The sequence below is a fragment of the Eptesicus fuscus genome, chromosome 1 (assembly GCF_027574615.1).
Source record: "Eptesicus fuscus isolate TK198812 chromosome 1, DD_ASM_mEF_20220401, whole genome shotgun sequence".
NCBI lineage: Eukaryota > Metazoa > Chordata > Mammalia > Chiroptera > Vespertilionidae > Eptesicus > Eptesicus fuscus.
This window is the reverse complement of record NC_072473.1, coordinates 27,419,070-27,439,374: the sequence shown is the minus strand read 5'-3', so window position 1 is coordinate 27,439,374 and position 20,305 is coordinate 27,419,070. Positions and strand designations below refer to the sequence as shown.

The 20,305-nt window shown below is 35.0% G+C and overlaps 1 protein-coding gene across 1 annotated transcript in view; it reads right to left on the bottom strand.

The window, feature by feature from the left end:
• Positions 1–20,305, bottom strand: part of CFAP47 (cilia and flagella associated protein 47) — a 502,125-nt gene that overhangs the window by 96,286 nt on the left and 385,534 nt on the right. The window contains exons 55-58 of the mRNA XM_054720946.1: positions 19,237–19,344; positions 14,595–14,703; positions 8,990–9,094; positions 5,151–5,307 (exon numbers count right to left, since the gene is read on the bottom strand). Coding sequence (XP_054576921.1) covers positions 5,151–5,307; positions 8,990–9,094; positions 14,595–14,703; positions 19,237–19,344 — 479 coding nt within the window. The remainder of the gene's footprint in view (positions 1–5,150; positions 5,308–8,989; positions 9,095–14,594; positions 14,704–19,236; positions 19,345–20,305) is intronic.

Genomic DNA, 20,305 nt, shown 5'->3' with positions numbered 1-20,305 from the left:
TGAAGAAACAACAAGGAAATCCACAATGTGCAATATTCTATAAGACAACTGGCCTGGACTCTTCCTTGATTGGATCCTGGGTTGGAAAAAAGAGAAACTAAGATATAAAGAGACTGTTATATATTTGATACTTCAAATTCCCTACCTACTAATCTCCAATCTCCCAATGCTGCTTACTTATTCACTCAAATATTGAAATAGCTGATTGTCTGAATTTGGGAGAGATTTTGAGAGTGTAGGACTTCTTCTTACATCTATTTAGCTCTCTTCTTATGTATAAAGTTATGCACACTTTGACTGGCAGTTTACAATGATCACTACATATTTAACATCAATATTTATTCAGCTCTGGAGATACTTTAGTTAAGATTCAGAGGGCCTCTAGGAACAAGATTTTCATAAACTAATTCTAACATGTAAAATCAAATACACTAAGTAGTGCCTCTCTATGTCCTGCAGGTGTGATTAACTTATAACTATGCTATAGTGTATGCTTTATTATTTTACTGCTAGTGAAAACCAAGGTTATAATTAACCAAGTAAACAACAGCTTAATATAGTACTATGTTTACATTTGTCAACCCACAAAATGAAAGTTGATGTTTATAAAACTAATATATTGTGTTGATTGGCATGAACACCTTTATCCTTAATTTATTTTATTTTGCTCTTCAATAAAACTACACAATGCAATGTAAAGCTCATGTACCATAGAATTATACATTTGAAACATATATAAGCTTATTAACCAATGTCACCCCAATAATTTCAATTAAACAACTACTGATGTCTGGAAAAGAACCCACTTGTATTTAAACATTTGAATAAAATCACTAATACCATATTTAAGTTTGGATTAAATAAAAAGATTGAATAATCTCAATACTACAGATATTTTAGTAGAAAAGTAATCAAAACTTTGCATGTACCAACTAATATATGCAACTTTTAGGTATATAATCCATAGTGGTATTTCACATGTAGAATACCACACAAAAATCAAAATACAATGTATAAATGTATGTATATTACAAATACAGGTAGTTTTGAAATGTGCATGTGACAGTTTTCAGCACAAAATAGATGCTCATTAAGTAGTCAGTGACTAAATATTCAACTCCTGCTTTATCAACATATATTCTAAAATTGAACTACTCATTTAGTTAAGAATAAAGCTATCCTATATAATAAAAGCCTAATATGCTAAGTGTCAGGTCGTCCATTCAGCCAATCAAAGCGTAATATGCTAATGATATGCTAAGGCCGCTCAACTGCTAGCTATGACGTGCACTTACCACCAGGGGGCAGACAGTTGATCAGTCGACCAGTCTCTATGACATGCACTGACCACCAGAGGGCAGATGCTCTGACTGGTAGGTTAGCTTGCTGCTGGGGTCCAGCCGATCGGGACTGAGTGAGATGGGCCAGACATGCCCTAGAGCCCTCCTGTTGTCCTTCCCCATCTGGCCAACTTCCCATGTCCCTCCCCAGCCCTATCATGCACCAGTGGGGTCCCTAATCTGGCCTGCCCACTCTCACAATCTGGGCTGAGGGGACCCCCTCTCCAACTGCATGAATTTCATGCACCGGTCCTCTAGTTAGTTAATATAACCCCTGCCATTGACATGCACACAATTTAGCAGGTTTGGAATATTGTTATACAAGCAAGAGCACACACATACATATAATGGAGATGTGTCTTAAATTCTTGATGCATACACCAGGCCCTAATTTCTAATGTTTTAACTCAGATCTTTGCTTCTCATTCATAATTATCTTCCCCTTTTCCACCTTTATTAAGAAGGGTGAAAACTTCAGAGCAGAGGGCTGGAGTGCAGGGCATAATAACTGATGAGAGAGGATTGTGAAAATGATTTCAAGGATACCAGTCAGTGATCAACGGTGCATGTCCAGGCTGAAAAAGGAGGCCAAGAAGGGAAATCTAAGTATATATGGATCAGGCAGACAATTTAGAATGACAGTTAGATGGTCCTGGAGAAGACAGCTCAACATGATGAGTTCAATACCCTGTTCCATCACTTACTCATTATACAGGGTAGAACAAAAGTAGGTTTACAGTTGTTTGTGTAGAAAATAATACAGTAATGAATAAATAGTAATACAAGAATAAACTGTTTTATATACTCACAACTGTAAACCTACTTTTGCCCCACCTTGTATGGCTTTAGGAAATTTCTAAGCTTCAGGTTCCACATCTGGAAAGACTCCAAGATTTTTTAAAAAGATTGGGTACAGTCACGTTTACAGAGCTCAAGTGTGGTACATATAGGGTGCAAAACAAATCCTAGTTTCCTAGGCAATTTGAGAGCTTTTCTGCAGCAATTGACTTTTCTCAGGACTCATTAATGCTTTGTGCTGGGACATCACTGTTATTCTCCAAGTGTGAATCCATCTCCTCTCTAGCCACCCTACCTCATTCACCTTTGCAAGTTGGCCTGGATTAAGATATGAATAGACCCCTGAAATATAATGTTTTCAACACCTTGCTTTGCATACTATTCACGTGAATGAACTTTATGCAAAGACAACACACAATAGAATTAAAGAATTGAATAGCGTTTAATTAAATAGAATTAGAAGATTCTTTGAAAACTAAGGCAATACTTCTTAGAGAAGTGATTAAAATGGAAATAACCAAAATATCAGCAGAAGAAAATATGTTAGAGAATAGGGCAATATGAAAGTTTGATGGTAAGTCTGCAACTCTAAAAATGTTGCATTCTTGGAAAAATATCTATCTATCTATCTATCTATCTATCTATCTATCTATCTATCTAAAGAGAAATGAGTAAAGCAGGACCCAAAAGACTGTGAGATCTCTTGCACCCTCTTGGTACTATATTATGAGTCTTGCTATTAACTTTCCTAAGGGGATTCTGTGAATTCTGTAGCATCTGCAGGAAAATTCACATCTTTTGAAACATTTTAAGACATTTACAAATATTTAAATGAGAAGGTATTAATTTAGTAACTTTTTAATGAGTATATTTGGCATATATGTTAAATATTATCATGTTCCCCTGTGGCCCTTCAACAATTCAGGCCAAATTATGAGGCCTAGTTGCCAAGGAATATGAGTACAAGAAGACATGTACATGGTAGCTTAATTAAATAAAAAAAAGAGTCCACAAAAGTAAAAAGGAGGAGGTTATGACACAGAGAGAGACTCCATCATCAGGAAAAGGAAAGGATAAAGCTTTTCATAAAGGAAAGAGAGAAAGTGGAAGAGAGAAAGAATACGTCAGTGTCTTTCTTTGTGCCTGGTCTCCTCAGGTTGAAAGAAGAAGAGGAAGAATCTGAGAGCCTGAGCATTTACCCAAGAGAGTGAGTTTTCATAAAAGAAACTTTTAAACTGCAAAAGAAAAATACATCTTTAATTGTCAAGCTTACTGTTTTTCTTGTTAATAGCAGAAAGAAATTTGGAGCAACTAAAGAAAATTAAGAAGCCACATATTATTTCACCATTTATTTTTAATGTTAAAAATCTTGATCTAATATGTTTTATTAATGCTCTCATAGTTATGACTTGGCTGCACCTACTCTGAACATTTCATTTCCTGGTTTGATCCATCTGTCACCCTGGTGTGCTTTCACACCAGTAATTCTGAGTCCTATAACTGGTGGAAACTCCACAAACACATATTTTTGGGGGGCCTATCTAAATATGTGGTTTGCAATCCCAGTCAAATGCAATACAGTTATATTTGAATTTTGTTATCTGCATCTTCCTTTCCCTCTAGCAGTTATTTCAAACCACTGTGACACTCTTCAAATCTCCTGTTACATCTCCTTTTCTCAGGAGATGAAAATCTACACAAAACTGCTCTTAATTGCTAAGCCCTTCTACTACCAATCAATTTGTCTATATTCACATTTGTTTTATCTTGCCCCTCTGGTTCATGGCTCTTTTTTCTGCCTCAACTCTGATCTCAGCCCTGTAAGAGCCTTAGCCCATCAGTTAAACCCTACCTCCTTTACAGCTTTCATTCCTGCTCAGTCCTGGCTTCTTTGTTCTGCTGATATACATGCTCAAGTCTCTTCCACACTACAATGCTGACTTTCTTGGGCCAGCAATCAACTGCTAGCAAACATTGGCATGTCTCTCCTTACCACAGCCAAAGTATTCATAAGGGTATTTTACATCAGATAACATTCAGCAAAGAGTAACAATGTACTTAATTTTTTAAATTATTTTATACCAAAAGCATAAAGAGATGACGAGGAAAGATGAAAACTCTAATAGGTAAACGAGTGTTCAGTTTCAGTATTAAACAAAACATAACTAATTTGCAATGATGATAAAATACTATTTTTCTCCAATCAGATTGATGGAGATTAAGGAGAATGATACTAGTCAGAGCTTATAAGGCTCAGGAAAATAGTGTCTGTAATATACTCCTGATGGCAGCGTGAATTGCAATAATATAATTACTCTGGAAAGTAATTTGCTTATTTATGTCAAAGACCTTAACATATGTATTCCTTTTAGCTCAACATATGAACTATATAAAATGGATCACAGCAGTAACAGTTTTAGTAGAAGTAATAATAATAGTTGAAAAGATAAAATTAGTAATATACAATAGTAGATTTAAAATGTGGGAAAACGAATGAGTTGATTTTTATTTCAGACCCACATTATTTGATCATTTAATAAAAAGTGATAAAAAAACTCCAAACAATATAATTTAAAAACATGCATCTTCAATTTGACAGGAAAAAGAGAACAAGCTTGATTATAACCAAAATTTAATCCAAATATGCTATTTATAAAGAAAATGGGGAAAGGAAACAATATCAGAACACTTGAAGTTCTATAAACTTTTAAGGACTAAGCATTGGCATATTTGAATAATAATAATAAGGACCTTACTAATCTACTAATTTGCATTTTGGCTTTACAAGTCAAATGAGAAGAATTTGACTTGTTACACAGATTTTTAATTTTTGATTCTGGTTCCACCATTTACATCCTATGATTTCAAGATACCTCATCTTTCATACCTTATGATTTTTTTAGTGTATCTCTACCATGTCCACTATCTCTATAATATGTTGATTCTATGATCCAATACATTTGATTAATAACTACAAAATAATATAAGTAAAATATAAGAAAAACAACTTACTTGTTAGTATGACATCGATTAAAACATGTTCATCTGTGGGATTTTTGAAAGTTATAGCCAGAGATGCTAGCTGCTGAAGGTAGGTGGTGATTCTTTCTATTTCTAGAGGCTGGGGAAATAGTCCTATTCCAGAAAGGAGGAATTTCCATTCTTCAAACTGTTTAAAGATAAATATTCATAACATATATGTCACAATTGCATACATTTTATTCACAATACTTAATAAATTTAATACATGTAAAAATTTTGGCAGATAAAAACCTTTGGTTGTTAATATTTAACATGCCCTGTTTTATCTTTTCCTCCTTTTTAAAATTCCTTTGGATTTTATTGAAAAATCAATCAATGTGTTTTTACACTGATAAGAAGGAGAGCACAAGGTTATTTATAGCAGCATTAAGAAGATATCTTAATAAAAACCTTGCGTTTCTGCTCAAGGTTGTTGTTTCTTTAAGTCAACTTGTCTAACAAACGAGGTACTAAAAATTGTACAAAGTTTCCAAAATGCTAGGGTGAATGTCAAGTGGAACTCACATAGTTATCATGATCACATGAAGGCAAAGAAGGTGAGGCACAGATCGATGTTCCATTAAAAGGCAGTGTGTACAACTGTATGCACAACAGACTGTGATTCAGTTTGGCACTGAATATATTACTAATGTTGTAAAGGAATGAAGAGGTCATTAAATAAAATCAAACAAATGCAATGGCCTAGTTTGTAATCTCTCTAACTACATAGATGTTTCCAAGCCTAAATTCCAGTAAGAAGAGGGAAACTTACTTTAAGATTGTTTCAAAGTGGGACAGGAAATGATACAAAGCTGTCTCTCTCTGAGTAGGGATGAATAAAGGCAAGTTTTGTCTGCATATTATCTTCAAATGACTGTATTACTTTTAGAGATTCTACTTGCAAAATGTAAGTTCACTAGATTTTCACTTATGATGTCCTAATTTGGTTACATGTAATTGGCTGGCTGGGTTAAATTAAATTATGAACTGTTTATGTAAATTACTTATTTTTGGCTACTTAATTAAATAAATCCTGTATGACAGAAATGAGGTTACTTTGAGCCATTGGGAATGAGCCAAAGTACAAAAACAAGAAGGTCATGCTTTCATGTCTTTGCCGAATGGCCTGAAGTATTAGAGCTTCTAAATTAAACCTCCTACATTCCACCATGATGGAACACTAGTATACAACACTTGCCCCAGCATTGCTTAAATTATTCTCTTGGGTTCAGAGAGGAAAATTAAAAAGTATCCCGACAAAAATGTGCATTAAAGAATAAGTAACATTTCTTATCCCATCTTTATCTCAAACTTCTTTGAAAGGAGACACAGTAAAAAGAAACTAAAGATCCAATACCAATGTTTCTGAGAGGGAAAAAAAGTAGAGGTAAAAGATAGTAAAAACTGGCTTGCACACTGAACATAGTTCAAGGGCATTAGAGCTGGCAAAGTTTTAAGCAACAAAGTTTTCCATAGACAGGTTGCAGGATCATAGACAGGCTGGGTAATAAAACCACTCTGACTTTGTCTTTTTTCTTTCATTTTTGCTAGTCTGACCTTTAGATGCAGTGAGTCACACAGTGAAATACAAATGAAACAAATACTGGCAACTATTTGAAAATAAAAATGAAGCAACTGAAAACGAACAAAAATATATTAGAAGGCCCCATTACCACATTTACTGCTTACTACTATTCCTATTATTCTGATAGGCAGGAACACAATCTCATTTACAGAATCCGGCAGCATAATATGAGTTCATGATATATGTAGTTGTGATATCCTAACCAAATTAATCTTAGGATTCAAAATCTTGACAATCAACTTTCGCCTAAAATTGGATTTTGACAATGCAGAGCTCTGTATATGGATTCAAATCAGAAATCCATGAAGTAAATAAAAATCTATAACCATTTCCTTAAATTCAGCAAAGAGTAACAATTAGAAATACTTAAAACTTATCCTAAAAGAATTGCCATTACTAGATTTTCTATTAATCAGTTACTCAGTTGTATATGTCAATTCAAGGGTATTTATCAGTGAAATCAAGAGAGGGACAGAAATCTACATGATTTTTTCCTTAAAAGTTAAAGTAATTGTAAATTCTTAGACTTAGAAGAGCAAACCCTAAAACTTTATTTAAAAAACTATCTTTCTCAGATGTCTACACATACATAATGTATATTGTATTTTCCAAAGTTCATTCAATTAATACTTTAGGATGACTGGATAAATTAAATGAAAGAGGAAGACTCGAATGATTCAGAGATAGGAAAAAAAGGGATAAAAAAAGAAAAAGAAAAGGCAAACCAATCAGAAGGTTAGAGTAATACATTTAAAAGGTTGAAGGGGTCTGGGTCTTGGACCCTGTAGCTGAAAAGATGAATGAATAATGGGCAGAAGTCTAACCACAGATAAATTCTTGGAGATTTGCTACAACTTGGAGATGCTGAAATCAAGCACCAATGTAAAATTGATTTATAAAAGGCTTGAGTTCATTACTTGTCTGAGTTCTTTGTGTTTGATTAAGAATTTCACATTCAATGTCTAGGCTAGGAATTTCTAAAGCTATTAAGATGGAGAACTGGTAATTGCCCTGCTAATGTGCCTGATTATCCTTGAGCATATATAATTTCCATCAGAAATACAAGCTACTAAATTGTCCCCAATAATTAAGATGAAGGGGCTAAACCTGCTATGAAACAATTATTTAAAAGTGTGCCTTCTTAAAATTATTTTTGTAAATTAATATAATCTCCACTGTACTTTCCCTTCTGTAGGAAAAGGATTACTATTTGTTTTCTTTAATATTTCTGAGGCACACATACTTCCATAGTACTGCTTCAGATCACGTATAAATCTCTAATCATGTAGGAAATTTAATAGCCTCAATTTTTTTTCTGAAGATAAGTTACACATTGTTTTAGAAAAGAGGATACTTCAGTCACACACAAGTCTTGCACTGACATTGGGACCCAAGTATTATATGGGATTCCATTGCCTCTCAGATGGCAGGTTCCGTGGTGCCCCTTAGGATTTAGTTTCAATATCCATTTACTTTCCTCCCCATCAACACTTGAAAAAGTACAAAATAATAATAAATGTAAAATGTTATGTAAAGTTTTCATTGGCAGTAAGAGAGTTTTAATCAATTTGCAATCTGTAGGTAGTTGCAAAAATAGTCATGAAAATAGGTTGAAGCCAGACATCCTGGGTTGAGGTTTCTGTTCAACCTCTTACAAGCTACCTGATCTTTATTTTTATGTCTCAGTTTCCAAATCTGTAAAATGTGGTTAATAATCTTTTCGCCTTAGGACTATGGTGAGAATGAACTGAGATAACTAAGCATGACATACAGCAAACTTAGAGATGCTTAAAAAATGATTAACAATTTTTGTTTTTAAAAATTATTATTATTTAGAAAAATTATTATTATGCAAGAATTCTGTACAGTTGAAATAAAGTAAAAAAATAACATGATATTTGCAAGATAACATTTTCCACAGTTTATATTTAAGTTCATGAAAATTTGGGTAATGAAACCCAAGTCAGAAAATTAACATAAATGACAGCAATTTGGTATTTACATAAAAATACATATATTTTAAAATCTGGGTGTATATTCTCCTTCACTCAAGCAATCTAAGAACATAAAAAATGCCTCTTTTAGATGCTTACACATGCATGATGTATATTTCCAAAAGTTCATTAATAGTTTATAATAAGCTTATTCTGCTTGCAAAAGATGTCAACTGGATGAATAAGATTTACTTATTTGTTGACTTTAAAATTTAATTAACTTGACTTGGACTAAGAATACTCTATCATACCTGAGCACAGTAGAAGGTAAGAGTAGCTTGATGACTAGCTCTTCCAAGAGAAGAAGGACAAAAGCGAACACGTATCCTTTCTGTGGAGCGAGGAAGTATGATCAGCTGTGTAAATTTAGAAAGAATAAAAAGAGAAACAAAGCAATTAGCACTGTTTTTGAATCAGCATCTTTGTGCACTAGATATATTCTGGGTTGATATTTGTGTGATCAAGATATTGCCTGGTACACTATCCAATCTCAGTATGCTTGTTTGACAAATATTGGTAAAACATCTGCTGGTAAACACTGTTTAATAGTGCTTGTATCATGGCCTTTCCCCAGACAATGATCACATAGAGTTAGTCACTCCATGTAAGAAAATCTAAATTAATTTTTTAATCTGAGTTAATGTCTCCCATAATAGAAATATGCATTTAATTTAAGACCCATAGTTTATTGTCCATTCTAAGATACAAGGCAAACACTGGGCACCTAACTTGTAGCCTTGGTGATGTCAAAAGAAATGAACTGATTATAAGCATGGATGTAAGTCAAACTTCTTTAGTGTACCATGAAGTTTTCTTCTTTGTTCTATCACATGCACACTCAAGGTGTGACCTGCTAGAATAACTTGATTCTGAACAGTATCAGTTTATTCTTTAGAGATTGTTAGTGAGAAACTTCATCACAACATAGTGAGGAACTGAGTATATCATGTAAACAAAATGCTACACTATGAATAATATGGTATTTAATATCAACACTTACAGAATAATAGAAAGAGTGGCACAAATCTGAAAAATAAATCAATTATTTTTCCACTAATTTATTTTGCCAGATAATTTTTGAAAAAGTAAAATTGCAATTTAGCAGTGTCATTCAATCCTTGTTAAATATAGCACATTGTTCTCAACAAACTCTGATGACAATGGAATCCATATACAGGCTTAACTTTATATTTTGAACAGCATTATATCCTTATGATGTATAAGTGTGGTTTATCTACAGCAAATATTTTTATCTCAGACTGGTTCTCTGATACTTCAAATATTTGGAGGTTATTAGTTAATGAACATTTAAGGAATGTAAATTAATTTTAGGATCAACCTTAGCAAAAAAATTTGCATTTCATATATTTGTTAAATTTAGCAAATATGAAAAACGTTTCTCTATACATACAGGATATATATATAAATAATACAGTATGATATAAATAATCTATTTCATTGGAAAAAATATATAATACTTCATTAAATTTGATTTTAACTCTAGTACTAACTACATGGCTTAAGTATTTCAGTATTTCTGTCTTCAAATTCCTCTTCTATAAATATATATGGTGAAGACTGAGGTAGTTTATACAACCAAGCAGTAATTCAATAAAATTCCTTTATTTTTACCTAAAATTAGCTGAAAAATTAATTTCCAATGTTCTCAAGGAAAGAAAGATAAATATGGTTGGTTGGAATTTAACTGCAGTAAATTACACTAAACTTATTGGTGTGTATACTGTATATGGTGTGTAAATATAAAATCTTTGAGAAACTTAAAAACATTTCATTGTAAGCAAGTATCATGATGACAACCAATTCCAATGTGTGAGCTTATTACACTGGATCCTAGCTCAAGAGGAAGAGTCTTGTGGCAAGTCAATAAACTGAAATTTGAACAGGATATTAGATGATGTTGGCGATTAATATACACTTAAGAACTATAATCTGAAGTATTTAGTGTTGAAATAGCATGGTACAATTTACCTTCAACTTAAATAGTGAAGGGATTAAGAAGTATAAATTGGTAGTTAACCCCCAAAAAAGATGTAAATAAAGTACAGCATCCTATCTAATAATAGACAAATATGCAAATTGACCATACCTCCGACACACCAACAAGCCACGCCCACAAGCCACACCCACCATCCAATCAGAGCGAGTATGCAAATTAACCCAAACCAAGATGGCTACAGCCACAGAGAGCAAGGTTTCCTAGGTAACAGAGGAAGCCAAGCTTTCTGCCAGCCATTGCCAGGCCTAAGCCTCCACTCAAGCTACAAAGTTTCAATTATAGAAGGTAAACAAATTCAAACAAATGGCAGCAGAATGGAGCTTGAGAGAGCAGGCCAGGGTTGCTGCCGGCAACAGGGGAAGCAAAGCTTTCCACACACCCTGGCCAGGCCCACCCACTTAAGGCAACAAAGTTTCAATTATAACCCCAACACAAATGACTTCGGGCCTCGGAGGGAGCCCCAGGCTTGGCTATGCTCCAGGCTACAAAGTTTCAATTGTAGAAGGAAAATAAATTCCAGATACCAGGGACTCCGATTGGGTTGCCAGGGGGCGTGGCCGACCTGCAAACCACCACAGGCCCCTCGCTCAGGCTGCCCCACGCCCCAAGGGTACCCTACCCTGATCAGGGACTCCCTTCAGGGCAAACCAGCTGGCCCCCACCCCTGTACCAGGCCTCTATCCTATCTAATAAAAGAGTACTATGCAGATTGATCATCACTGCAACACACAATATAGCTGCCTCCATGTGGTCAAAAATCCTGCCCCATGTGGACACAGGATGGCCACCACAAGATGGCCAGCAGGAGAGGGCAGTTGGGAGGCACCTGGCCTGCAAGGGAGGGCAGTTGAGAGGGACCAAGCCTGCATGGGAGGGCTGTTGGAGGTGATCAACCCTGCAGGAGAGGGCAGTTAGGGGTAACCAGGCCGGCAGAGGAGGGAAGTTGGGGGCAAACAGGCTGGCAGGGGAGTGGTTAGGGGGTGATCAGGCTGGCAGGCAGAAGCGGTTAGGGGCAATCAGGAAGGCAGGCAGGCAAGCATTTGGGAGCCAGCAGTCCTGGAATGTGCGAGGGATATCCGACTGCCCGTTTAGGCCCGATCCTACTGGGATTGGGCCTAAATGGGCAGTCGGACATCCCTCAAGGGGTCCCAGATTGGAGAGGGTACAGGCTGGGCTGAGGGACAACCCCCCTCTGTGCACGAATTTCGTGCACCAGGCCTCTAGTAGGGAATATAATCAATAATATTGCAATAAGTATGTATGGTGTCAGTTGGGTACTTGAAATATTGGGAGGAACACTTTGTAAAGTATAGGATCATCTAACCACTATGCCATACACCTGAAACCAATACAAAATAATATTGAAAGTAAAATATAATTAAAAAATAAAATTAAATGGAAAATGTCCCATTTAAATAAGAGTAAAAGGAAAAAAAAAGAAATATAAGAGAAAGAAGAAAGAAATATGGTAAACCATTAATATAAGAACCAAAGCAGAAGGTATAAGTTTGTGCACTGTATTATTCTTTCAACTTCTGTATTTAAAAAAAAATCATAATATATCATTGGAGGAAAACAAGTTTTTTATATCATTATTTGCCTTGGTAATCAACCTATGCTTATTTATTGAAGCATTAATGGGCTATAATCAATATTTTAAAATCCCTACTTGTATAAACATGAGTACTATGCAAAAAAACCATAAGTGAAGTTATATGTACATTCTTTCCATTTACAACTTTAACATTCATGTGTTTTCCTAATTTGTTCTACAATATATAATATTATTTTTAGTAAATTTATAAGTATATTTTTGGGTCATTTCATTATATTGAAATTAGTTGCTTTTTAAATACTTAATATTTGATAAATGTATCAAAATTAATGGACTATAAAGACACAGTTGGAAATATTAAAGCAGAGTCCATATTCTGCATCATATATAATAAAGAGGCAATATGCAAATTGACCATCACACCCTTGCACAAGATGGCCACCCCCATGTGGTCACAAGATGGCTGTCCCCATGTGGTCACAATATGGCCACCACAAGATGGCCTGCAGGGGAGGGCAGTTGGGGGTGACCAGGCCTGCAGTGGAGGGCAGTTGGGGGGAACCATGCCTGAAGGGGAGGGCAGTTGGGGGTAATTGGGCTGGCAAGGGAGCAGTTAGGTGTCAATCAGGCTGGCAGGCAAGTGGTTAGGGGGTGATCAGACAGGCAGGCATAAGCAGTTAGGGGCAATCAGGCAGGCAGGCAGGTGAGTGGTTGAGAGCCAGCAGCCCTGGATTATGAGAGGAATGTCTGACTGCCGGTTTAGGTCCTGTGGGATTGGGCCTAAACTGGCAGTAAGACATCCCCCAGGGGGTCCCAGATTGGAGAGGGTGCAGGCTAGGCTGAGGGACACCCCCAGTGCATGCATTTTGTGCACCAGGCCTCTAGTTATGTAATAAAGTTGGCATCTGCAATATATTGTATTTGTTTTCCCTTGGACCACAGTTTACATTCTTCTGTAAAAGTAGTGATATAAAGGATATAAAAACACCACTTTCGCCTTGGCCCAGTGGCTCAGTTTATTGTAGCACTGTCCCATACACCAAAAGGTTGCCAGGCTGATTTCTGATCAGGGCACATACCTAGGTTGTGGATTAGATTGCCGCATACTGAAGGCAACCAATCAATGTTTCTCTCTCACATCAATATCTGTCTTCCACTTATACTCTCTCTAAAATCAATAAACATATCCTCGGGTGAGGATTAAAAAAAAATAAAACAATAAACAACAACAACAAAAAGCACTTTCTAATAAGAAATTTCCTTATTTTTTCAATTATATCCTGAACATTCCATTCCATTTTAATTTATGGAAAATACAGTATTAAGTAATATAAGTATGTGTATATTTTAATGTAACTTTTTAAAGATTACCATATATATATATATATATATATATATATATATATATATAAAATTTAGCAAAATAATAGTGATATCTAATTTGACACATTATGACAGTTCATTACTAATTTCACATCATAATATTGTTAGTTGGCAACCAGTGATTGATGAGAGATAGGTATGTATTATGATATAGATTAAAAAATCACATTAGAAATGTTGAAACAATCATTAAAAGGCAAATAGTAAAAGCTTTTATTTAAATACCATATCTACTTAGTAGGGCTTCATGATTCACTGTGAGGTTCTCTGAAGAGAATTATCTATTGCAATGATTATTTTGGAACTTACCTGAAAGCATGGTTTTGATATTCACTGACATATTTGATATATTCTTTGGAAATGTAGATACTGATGCTGAACGTTCAGATCTTATTTTGTTAGTGGGGGAGGAAAAAAAGTGATTGAGGCTCATTGAGAGGCTCTAATCTCTTCCAGCCACCAAGGAATGGGAAAATGGGGCAGAGAAAGGAGGAGAGGGGAAGAACTGTCAGCACTATCTGAAAATGGGGGAGGGGTGGTATGCTGGAAAGGAACTGGCCTTTTGGGATCCTGGAAACACAGCATGACTATTGAGTCAAAATCACATTACTGATAACCTACCACAAAAACTGATTACCAAAATGGTCACAAATAAAGCACAATTTATTTAGAATTCAGTGATAACACAAATCTGGCATATATAATTTCAAAAATGTATATAAACATTATTTTTTTGATAAATTAAAATTGGGGATATACATTTATAGAAATTCCATTTTTAAATTTTAGACATTTGAAACCCCATTAATAATTGAAATGCTAATATCCCACAGTGTCCCAAAACCAGAAATGGAAAATGTTCTGGTAGTGATAGGATATTTGGCTTTCTGAATATACTTACTGGTAATTTATGAGAATCCAGGAGAAAATTATCAGGATTACTGTTTCTTACTTGCAATTCTAAGGTTTCATGTGTAGGATTAACTAAAGGAAAGTTCTGTATGATAAACCTAGAAAGAAAAACAAAGCTAGTAACCTTGTTCATAAACTTGTTCAATGTTAATTTTATAAACTTGATTACTATTACCTGGTATGGGTTGAATTGCATGCTGCAGAAAGATAAATTGAAGTCCTAACTCCCAATACCTCAGAGTATGACCTTATTTAGAAATTGGGTTGTAGCAAATGTTATTAGTTAAAATGAGGTCATACTGGAGTAGAGTTGCCCTTAATCCAGTATGACTGCTGTCCCTATTTGAAGATGATATGAAGACACATGAGAAGATAGCCATATGACAGTGAAGGTGGAGATTGGAGCAATGCATCCATAAGGTAAGGAACATCAAGGGTTGCATAAAAGCACCAGAAGCCAGAAGAGGCAAGAAAAGATTCTCCCTTACTGGTCTCAGAAGAAGCATGGTCCTCCTGAAACCTTGATTTCAATTTTCTAGCCTCCAAAACTGTGAGACAATAAAGTTATGTTGTCTTAAGCCACTTGGTTTATAGTACTTGTTATGGCAGGCCTATGAAGCTAATACAACTTGTATGAGTTTCAAAATAAGAATCATCAAATATTAACTAATGATATTTTGCTAAATTAGATAATCCCTGATTCCCTCTCTTTTTTTTTTACACCAATAGTATCTACACATTGGGTACTGAAACATATTCCAGTTTTAGGAGCAATGTTTACAAATTACTTTATAATTGTTAAATCCAGACAAAAAAGTTAACATAGTATACAAATAATAACAAAGAGTAACAAATTAACAAAGTTCTGTCCATTACATCAAGAAAATACAAACTGATGATGAAATAAACCTGCCCCTCCCCAAATGTGGCTGGTATTTATGGTCAAAGCAAATAATAAAGAAGGTTCATAATTCTCAATTCACCATCATTTCTAATGCCTTTTCATACAGAGCAAATCAAAACCACACTGAGATATCACCTCACAGCTGTTAGGATAAATACTTTTTTTAAAGTAAGATATGTGTTGGTGAGAATGTGGAGAAGAGGGAACATTCACACACTGTTGAAATGCAGATTGGTACAGACACTATGAAAACCAGAACTGTCCAGCCACTATGCTGTACACATGAAACTAATACAAAATAACACTGAATGTAAACTGTAATTGAAAGAAAAGACTATCAAAATGGTCTATAAATATATGACCAGGGAGTCAACCTCATTAATCATGAGGAAAATGCAAATTAAAAGTGCATTGAGGTACTACTTCATATGCACCAGAATGGTTAAAACTAGTTTTATAGTAACCATGGTTTTGAGGATAGGAAGCAAATATAATTCATGTGTGGCTAGTAGGAGTGTAAAAAAGTACAATCAATTTCAAATTCTTTGTCATTAACCAATAAATTTAAATTATGTTTACATAATAGAAATGAGCACAAATGTGCAACAAAAGCATATACGGTGTTATAAACAATATTTGTTCAGATTAGACAAAACCTGGAAAAAGGTCCATCCTATATAATAAAAGCCTAATATGCAAATCAACCAAACTACAGAACGACTGGTGGAAAGACCAGTTGCCATGATGCACACTGACCATCAGGGGGCATATGCTCAACGTAGGAGTTGCCCCCAGCCTGCAGGCCTCAGGCCAGCCAAGGTGGGTGCCAATGGGGAGCCTCTGATAGCCCCACCGGTCACCCCACAGATTGGCCCTGATTGCCGGCCAGGCCTAGGGACCCTACCCATGCACTAATTTCATGCATCAGGCCTCTAGTCAACAATAAAAAGGAATATTTTTTTCAAGTGAAAAAAACAAATGAAGAATAGCACACAGAACAACATGAAGAGGTCAATGAGGCCTAACTATCAATTTAGAGCCTCACATATATATAGGAGTAAAATAAGCATCAGCTAAAGTTTCTAACAGGAAAAAACAAAAACATTAAGATAAAGTCCATGGCTTCTTAAAATGATCATTCATACCTTAAGGGATAGAGAGAAGATATTACAAACATGAAATAAGAAGAGAACATTACATTTTTAAAACAAACAAAAGAAGCATCATAACACAAACAAAAAATGGTCTTGGATGTTGATAGCTGACATGAAAATTCAGTAAAAAGATTGGAATTTTTAAAAATATATATTTTATTGATTTTTTACAGAGGGGAAGGGAGAGGGATAGAGAGTTAGAAACATCGCTTGAGAGAGAAACATTGATCAGCTGCCTCCAGCACACACCCACTGGGGATGTGCCCGCAACCAAGGTAAATGCCCTTGACCGGAATCGAACCTGGGACCTTTCAGTCCACAGGCTGATGCTCTATCCACTGAGCAAAACCAGCGGTTAAGGACAACAGCAGGGTGGGGGCATGTGTGGGGAGGGGTGTGGGATAGGAATGGGGGAATGAGGACAAATATGTTATACCTTAATCAATAAAGAAATTTTTTAAAAAAAGATTGGAATATAAAACTGAACAAATCTTTCTAAATGCAAAAAATACAAATGTTGGGAGAGAATGCAAAAAAAGTATGAACATTATTAAAATAGTCCCCAAGTTCTAAATCCAAAACATAGATGTAGAGAGAGAGAAGAGAGAAAATAGAGAGATGGCATAACTCGAGATTTCCAGAAACAAAAATTACATCATTTGTTTCCATATTGAAAGAGACCTCAAATACCTGGAAAAATGTATGAAAACAGAGCCATACCAACATATTAAGAATTTTAAGGACACTGAGTATAATGAAAAACTGCAAACTTTGAAGAGGATAAGGACCCAAGACAAGGCTGGTTAAAAAAATAGTTACCACCAAACATCTTTAAATATCATGTCTTTTAATTATACACAGTATGACTTAGAGAAAAATAAATTATTTAAAAAAAACATGTTAAAAAATAACAAGAAACTAAAAAGAGAAAAGGCTAGTGCTTTTTAATGGAATAAAAAAATCATGATTGTAAAACTGTGAGCCAAATATTTTCATGAAATTGTTTTATATGTATTAATAATTATTTATACATATATAATTTACATATATTAACATTTATTTTAAAACTAGAAAAATATATAAAAACTAGAAATAAGTTTATAAACAACTTGTAGTAGACACTGCCTGGTATCCCACCTAGTTCCTCTAACAGCGGTTCTCAACCTACCTAATGTCGTGACCCTTTAATACAGTTCCTCATGTTGCGGTGACCCCCAACCATAAAATTATTTTCGTTGCTACTCCATAGCTGTAATTTTGCTACTGTTAATGAATCGTAATGTAAATATCTGTGTTTTCCGATGGTCTTAGGCTCTACAGCAGTGGTTCTCAACCTGTGGGTCGCGACATTAGGTAGGTTGAGAACCACAGCTCTCTGCCCCCGTCACCCAACTTCTGAATTCTTACTGCTCATCTTCCATCTGAGACCTTCAGATGATTACCCTTGGGTCCTGGAGCCTTCTCAGCCTTACAGGAGAAGTATCTGGGAGCTTATAGCTCATCCTAAGGACTGTTATAGTGACTAGTATGGGAGTTCAAAATCCCAGCATCTTGTCATCATGACAAGACCAATTCTGAGATGTGATTTATGCTCCAGGACTTTCTGCAGGATCAGATAAAATCTCAGACTGTACTTGAAATCATACCCTTGCTGAGCTTCTTCCCTTTTCTTATCTGCTTTCCCTATTCTCTTACTGATTTTTCTAACTGGGATCACTCCTTAATAAATCACTTTCAGTGAGGTTTTGGCTGAAGATTTGGTATTAGGAGAATAAAATACTCCTTTGGTGTGCTTAGGGAGAGAAATTGATGAAAAGGCACTGATTTGCCTACTAGCAGAAATTTTGACTTGGTTATCCCTATGTAATAGCACCAAACTCAGTGCCAAAGATATAATAACTGAACCACCTAAATATAAATGGCCATATCTCAAGGGAATACAGTATTAACCAAGTGATCAAGTATTTTCAGTTGTCTATTGCTTACCCTCTGCTTTGTCTTGACCAAACTTTAGTCAGCTTTCTCTCTTTCCTACAGCCCCCTGAACTTTGGCCTGAGCAAGCACACACACAAAAAAATAGAACATTTCTCTCTTCTTGGCTTTTCCTGGGAATTAGCTTATTCCAGCAAGATGCTTTTCTTATCAGTCCCCACTGGTCATTTTCCTGTTCTTGTCTAGTTTTCCTTCTAAAGATTCTGCTTAGCTCTCTCTGCTTGCCCCTCCATTACCCTATAAAGTAAAAAGTTTTTTTCTATTTGATTTTGAGATGCTTGCATATTTCAGAGATCAGAGAATTCTCCCTACTGCAATAGTCCCCTACAACTATTTCTGTAGTCTCTTTCCCTCGCTTGTGATAATCACTCCTAGTACAAGTCTCTCCCTCCTAAGTCCTGACTTGATTTTTGTTTTTTCACTTAAGTGTTCCACGGGGTAGTTTAAATATCAAACCTTTCATGGAAAAGAAAAGCAATTAAAAACATATTCATGTCTTTTAAAAAATGTTAAATATATAACACTTTTAGATGAACTTTTTTCTTTCATGAAATAATTATATTTACTAAATAGAACTTACTTTCCAAGGTCACACTGCATTTCTGGCAATTTGATTGGATCTGGGAATTCGACAGTAAATTTCAGTACATACCAGAACTCTAGAACCTTATCAGGCTGAAAAATAATGCTGGTGGAGAGAATAAACAAAATCTTATCAGTCGTTTTAGTTTGTATAATAAATTTGGCAGACAAAATATCCCAAATACAATATTTGGGCTCTGTGACACATTCTACTCTCATTCTAGATATATTTCATTTTTTTCATTTTTGGTGAGAAAATCATCTCATTATTCAAGAAAAACAGTGTCATTATTAACATCTGTTTAATCAAAATGGCTGTTAAATCAATGAACAATGTGTAAACTTAAATAATTCAAATACCTTGCTGGAGCTAAAACAAGAAAAGTTATGCTTTCAAAATATGATTAAATCAAAGTTAGTTTGTCGAATTAAACACATGTATTTTTTCACGTGAAGGCTATGAAGTGACATACAGCTCTGAAGAGCTTCCTCTATAATCAACATGCTCTTTTCTATGGGGGAGACAGTGACAAAGCAAGTGACGGTATATCTGGGCTGGTATCTCAGCTCTGTCTTATTTTATTTGTGTGGAATTGAACAAGTCACTTAACATTTTGAGCTTCAATTTCATCATTTATAAAATGGGAGCAATTATTCTTACTACTCTATCAGGGTTACTTTGAGAAATTTATGTGTGTATGTATGTAAAATACATGCCCCAGTTATGATAACAGAGTAAGCAGTCAATAAGTATTACCCAAAATTATGTCTTCTAATGTGTGCTGATAAAGAAAATTCAAGATTCGTTCTGTGTTCACAGCACACTGGAGAGAGGAGACTGGCCCACATTTACAATGGTAATCTATCAAAATGGTATCTTTATAATATGATGTCTTTTATTTCTGCTTCTCATTACAAAAATTTTATCCTCTAAAATCTCACATATATATTTATTTAATCATCATTCTTTAAAATAAGAATTATTCTAACTCTGAAAGAGCATATTAACTAGCAAAAGTCATTTTAATAGAATAATTAATGCATTTCATTATATTTACTATACTAAG